The sequence below is a fragment of the Lathyrus oleraceus genome, chromosome 5, assembly GCF_024323335.1.
Source record: "Lathyrus oleraceus cultivar Zhongwan6 chromosome 5, CAAS_Psat_ZW6_1.0, whole genome shotgun sequence".
In the NCBI taxonomy this organism is placed as follows: domain Eukaryota; kingdom Viridiplantae; phylum Streptophyta; class Magnoliopsida; order Fabales; family Fabaceae; genus Lathyrus; species Lathyrus oleraceus.
In genome coordinates, this window is record NC_066583.1 from 341136644 (window position 1) to 341142380 (window position 5737).

The 5737-nt window shown below is 27.3% G+C and overlaps 1 protein-coding gene across 1 annotated transcript; it reads right to left on the minus strand.

The window, feature by feature from the left end:
* Positions 1-2839: 2839 nt before the first annotated feature.
* Positions 2840-3858, minus strand: LOC127078435 (uncharacterized). The gene is made up of 5 exons (XM_051018890.1): positions 3817-3858; positions 3552-3713; positions 3371-3461; positions 3154-3280; positions 2840-3052 (listed from the first exon to the last, which is right to left on the minus strand). The coding sequence occupies exons 2-5, from the start codon at positions 3695-3697 to the stop codon at positions 2955-2957; spliced, it is 462 nt and encodes a 153-aa protein (XP_050874847.1). The 5' UTR covers positions 3698-3713; positions 3817-3858; the 3' UTR covers positions 2840-2954.
* Between the last annotated feature and the right edge of the window lie 1879 nt (positions 3859-5737).

Genomic DNA, 5737 nt, shown 5'->3' on the forward strand with positions numbered 1-5737 from the left:
GTCATACAAATATGTAGTTACTTTTTTCTAGGATATATGATTAAACTTTGAACTATTCCTTTTCTTTTGAACTATTCCTTTTCTTTTCTTAATGCCTAGCATAGTAGTACAAACAGTTTTTGTACTTGTAAATCATTTTGTATTAGCATAGATTTTTTTTTTTTTAAATAATAATTTAAATTAGCTACTTGCTTTGCTTTCCATTTTGACATATAAATGTGAGATGTAAGTGTGACTATACTAGATGGCTTTATATACCAATATTAGAATCCCAGAATTTTTTAGCGTATTTACCACTTTCACATGGTATTAGTATGGAAGTTTTTTTTAATTAAATGGTAAATGCCCCATTTGTTGAGATATACATTTCAATGTTTTTTTAACATTCTTTAGAAAATCGAAAATGGAAGAGATCACCATATATATCAAGAATTAATCAATTGAGAGTTGATCAGTTGAGAATAGTAGAAAATAAGCTTAGGCATGTGTTAAAATTGAAACTTCTATCTACCAATACACATGTATATAAATGTATCTGTGTCTTCAGAAATAATATGAGTTGTAATATATGTTTTGTTTCTGAATAAATTTATATTTTAAAAAGTATTTATTTGATTATGTTCTTTTCTAAATAATGATATTTGTGCCGGTTTAAACTTCCACTATTTTCAATAAAACCCCTCAATTTTAAACCATAATTAAAACAACAATTAGAGCATAGTTTATTTCTAAATCGTCACTATTAACCTAGTCTTTATGAAGTTTTTTAAAATTTCGTTTTTGTTATTTGTGGCGGTTTAAACAACCACAATCCTTCAAATTTAGTCGTCGTAATTAATGCATTATTTTTGTTGTGGATGTATAATTTTGGTATATATGTTTTGTTTCATAAATGTGTAATTCAGTTTCAAAAAATATAATTTAATTTTTGTTTAAAAAAAATACTCATTATAAAGAAAATTTTATAAAATTAAAAAAAAAATGATGTTTTTTAAAAAAAGGGACTTCCTTTGGGTTGGAACTGTCAACCGATGTTAACACCTATTACCTCGGGTAATAGAAGCTATTGAGAGAAAAAGTTGAGTTTTTCACCTCAATTTTAAGTACAACAAAGAGTAAAAGTGGGGCGCTTTTAACTTTGAAAATACAAAAATATTGTTCTTGATAATCGAACTCATGGCCAGTGAAATTTTTTCTTTTGGTTGGCACATCCAATCGAGTGAAAAAGTCGCGCGCTTTCCAATTTTTTCCTAGGCCATTGGTCAGAGGTGAAAAATTTCATCCAACCGATGTAGAATTCTTTTTTCAAACGATGTAAAAGCCCTTTTTAATAGTAGTTTTTTAAATAGAAAATCAAAAACTATATATTAATAAAAATAAAGTGAACTAAAACATATAAATTACACCAAACAGAAACACCCTATGCCAAAAATAAAATTGCACAAAGAGGGAAACCCAACTAAATGGAGAAACACCAAACCAAAGAACCAACCACCCATCAAACCACAACCACTAATAGGAAAAAACCAACCACTCAACGAATTGATCTAAACACCAAGCACATAAGACCTCTGGAGTGAGCAAGCTGAAAGAAGGAGAACCCAAACACCTAAAAAAATAAAAGGAGAATAATTGACAATCCAACGCACTCTTGAAAACCCAACCACTCGAGCGAGTCTCGCTCCTAATCATGTATATGATGAACACAGGTTTTGCCACCCTCTTTGAGGGTGACATTTATCATGGGTCAGCCTCTTTTTGCCCACCATGGATAAGTGATGTTTTTAGCCATTAATATATTATTATTTAAATTTGATGGTTGAGATCTATTATCGGTTATCTATTAATTATTTATTATCAGGTTTTAATTTTTAACTATTTATTATATTTTATATTAAATAATATATTTATTTAATCTAAAAAATTAATTTTATTATTTTATGTTCATCTTTTTTCATCTTCAAACATTCATCTTTTTCATCTTCTTCATCTTCAAACATTAATCTTCTTCATCTAAATTCCATTGAAAAACACAATAAATTATAACATAAAAAAAATCTCAAATATGTCAATATTAATCTTCTAAAAATCTAGATTTCAATCTTAGATATGCAACCATATGAATGTGTGTTGAAATTTTATAGTTGAAATTTTGGGTCTGAGATTCATCTTCAAAAATGTAGATTCACCATCATTTTCAAACTCAGATTCACCTGCATCTTCATCTTCCATCATCTCTAAAAGCCCAAATTCACCAACATCTTTATCTTTTATCATCTCTAAAAACTCAAAATCATTTGTATCATCTTCACTATTTTTTGGTTAATTTTTCCAATTTTAGGAAAAAATTATATGGTTGGTTTAAAACAACGAGTATTGATTAAATGAAAAAATTTGAAAAAAATAATTATAATTAATTAATATTATTATTTTAACATGACCTGATTAACCACTGATGTATGTAAAAAAGACTCTGTTTTTTTATGGTTGGCAAAAAGTTGCTTGTCTAGGCCAAGCGCCACATCTTCTAGGGGTTCGATTGAACCTCTGAACTGGAAAATAAAAACCTGAAGTTTCAATATACATTGTAGACCAAGGTTCTGGTTCCACCACCAATTATAAATATGATTATAGATTGTTTTTATAAATTCAACTCAACAAATTTACAAAAACTATATCAATAGATTAGCTCAAATAAATAAATTTGTACATACTTTAACAAAAGTATCTTTATGGAATAATTGTTGTAAATGATTTTACTTTTAAGTTATTTCATAAATCAAGATCATTTATGAAGGTTCGAAATTCATTATCTCATATTTCCATTTGAATCCATAAATATTCCTAATGATATAGACTTTTATTATATTATTTAATAATGTACATAATGACTGAATCCTTATTTATATTAATATCATAATATTTATATAAAAACTGCTACATTAAGTTGCATTTCATTTTCCTCCATTCTTCTTCCTAATGAACTCAGCTTTAGTTGCCTCTTTGGATAATCTCATCTGCTCCAGTGTATTGATCATCGAATCCATCTCAACTGAATAATTTCAACAAATCACAAACAAAATTTTAACTTCAATTTATTTTTAAACAGTAAGTTATTATAATGTTTATTAAGGAAAAGGGATAACAAATTACCATTTACGACCTCCCCATTTGAATTGACTTGAGATAATGTTTCTTCCAAAGTGTTAATTTTAGACTTAATAACAGAATTAAAGTTTGTGTAAACCTTAGACATTGGAACTTCTTTACATATTATATCCTGCATAGTTAAAGAGTTATTAGCACAATAGAAAATTTAAAATTTTGAGAAATAAACAAATATGGATGAAATATCATGAGATGAGATTACAGATAGTGTATTTTTTTTGTCTTCCAGATTTTCGATATGACATTTCTTTTTCTCTCGATGGGTTTTGGAGTATCCTCGATTTAGTAAACGTCTACAAGCCAGAAAAAACGTAGATTATAAAAAAAAATGAGTGTGCATGCAAAAACCTTTGAATGATATTAAAAATTTGCCCCATACTTACCTTCTAGTCTCACGATCTAGAGTTAGATCATCTCCATGAGGATTTGGGACTTCATATTCAGCAGCAGGCAAACAGACATTAGTCACATTTTCATGTTGTGGCAACCTTTGATTATCCATTATGTTAGAGCTTGATGATCCTTCCATGATTTCTTCAAAGCACCTATAAAAACAATAAAATGAAAGAAATTAAATCTCAATTTTAGAATTCAGAAAAACATTATTGTCTTAGGCTTGCTAGATTTTGATGATCTATATGTACTTACAATAATAAAAATATAGCAAAGATTAACAAAGATGAGTACTCAAATGAGAATTTTGCCCGACTTATATAGAGGAAAAATACTCTTTGCTAAAGCAGTATTTTACATATACAATAAATTGTTTTAATTGTATTTTTCTTTTCATTAAATTAACATCCAAAAAGGAAAATAAAAATGACAATATATTTGATATGGATGACAAATGGCTTAATAAAAAAATGAGGCTGACAACTTTTTAATTATTTATGTTTTTTGAAAAAAAAGCCTAATAATAAAAGATAAAGTATTAAAATAAACAAAGAATATCATCAATAATTATTTTAATTAAAAATAATGTTCATTATCTGAATTGAATCAAGATTTACAATCTTTTGTCAATAGGATGTACAAATGTAGTTTGATATTGGGTATCTTTAATGGAAAAAAAGGACCCTATAAATAAAATTACACATTTGTATTTAAGTTTTTATATTTATTAAAGGTGTCTAATATTGATTTTGTTCAATTATAACTTTAACATTTTCAATAAAACTTATTAAATTTTTTTATTACTATAAAATTTATTTTTATTTAATATGATAATGATTCACTTTAGATCATTTTTAATAATTATATATTAAATACATTCATTCAATAAAGTCTATGTAATATATTTTAATAATACTTAAGTTCAAACCAATATTATGAAAAGGGTTTTCTATCTCGACTGAAAATGACATTTTACCTCGGCAGAGGAGGTTAGGTAATTGTGAAAAGTTCGTCATTTTTTTCTCATGTCAAAGAGCGAGGGGAAAAGCTGGAATGCACATCACATTTCTCATCAGTTGAAAGTTTCAATCGAGGGAAAAGTGGTATTGGTAATGCGTTCGATTCTCAACATTAATTTTTTATATTTTCAAAACCAGAAAGTACACCTCACTTTTTCTCTCGGTTTATTTTTATATCTGATGTAATAGATGTAGGGTTTGGTGATCCAACTGACTGGAAAACTCTTATTATTATTATTATTATTATTATTATTATTATTATTATTATTATTATTATTATTATTATTATTATTATTATTTAATTTTACAAAATTTAATTTTTACCTATATTTTTTTGAAATAGAACTTAAATTGTATATTTTGTGAAATAGAACAAATGACTCATTTGTGAAACAAAACTACACATTGCCTACACCAAAGCCAAAATGACACAAACATTCTTTTTTAACAACGAAACTAAAACATATACAAATGATTAAACAATAAAGGCAAAAACCAAAGTTTCCCGACTTGAACAAACGTCTTAAAGTCTTCTTCTGTGAATGGTGTTGAGTCGTTAAACACCTATGATTTGAACCACGTTTGAAGCAACAACAACAACAACAAATAAATAAAATCGTTAATTGTTCAATCTCAATAAATGAATGTCACAACTAAACACTACTACAAAATAAACTTTTCGTAATACCCATTTTACCAAGTGTTCTTCTTAACCGTGGTAATAATTTATTTTTTGGCGTTTTTTTTGTATTTACTAAAAGACATTTCACAACGGTCATAAGTACCAATCGTGATGAAAATTGACGTCTGGTCATGCGTTAGAATCATAACACCTACAATTTTGTTTTTTATTTATTTTTAAGTCACTTTTCACCATGGTTGGAACTTCCGACCATGGTGAAATGTGGCGCCTGATCATGAGTTTGAATCCTAGCACCTACATTTTTATTTTTATTTATTTATTAAAAGACATACAACAACGATTATTTAAAGTAACTGTTGTGATAGGTTGACACATACAACAATGGTTGTTTAAAGTACCTGTTGTGATAGGTTGGAACCTACAATTTTGTTTTTATTTTGTTTTAAGCCATTTTTCACCACGATTGGAACTTCCAACCATGGTGAAAAGCCACTCAGGGCCATGGGGAAATAAA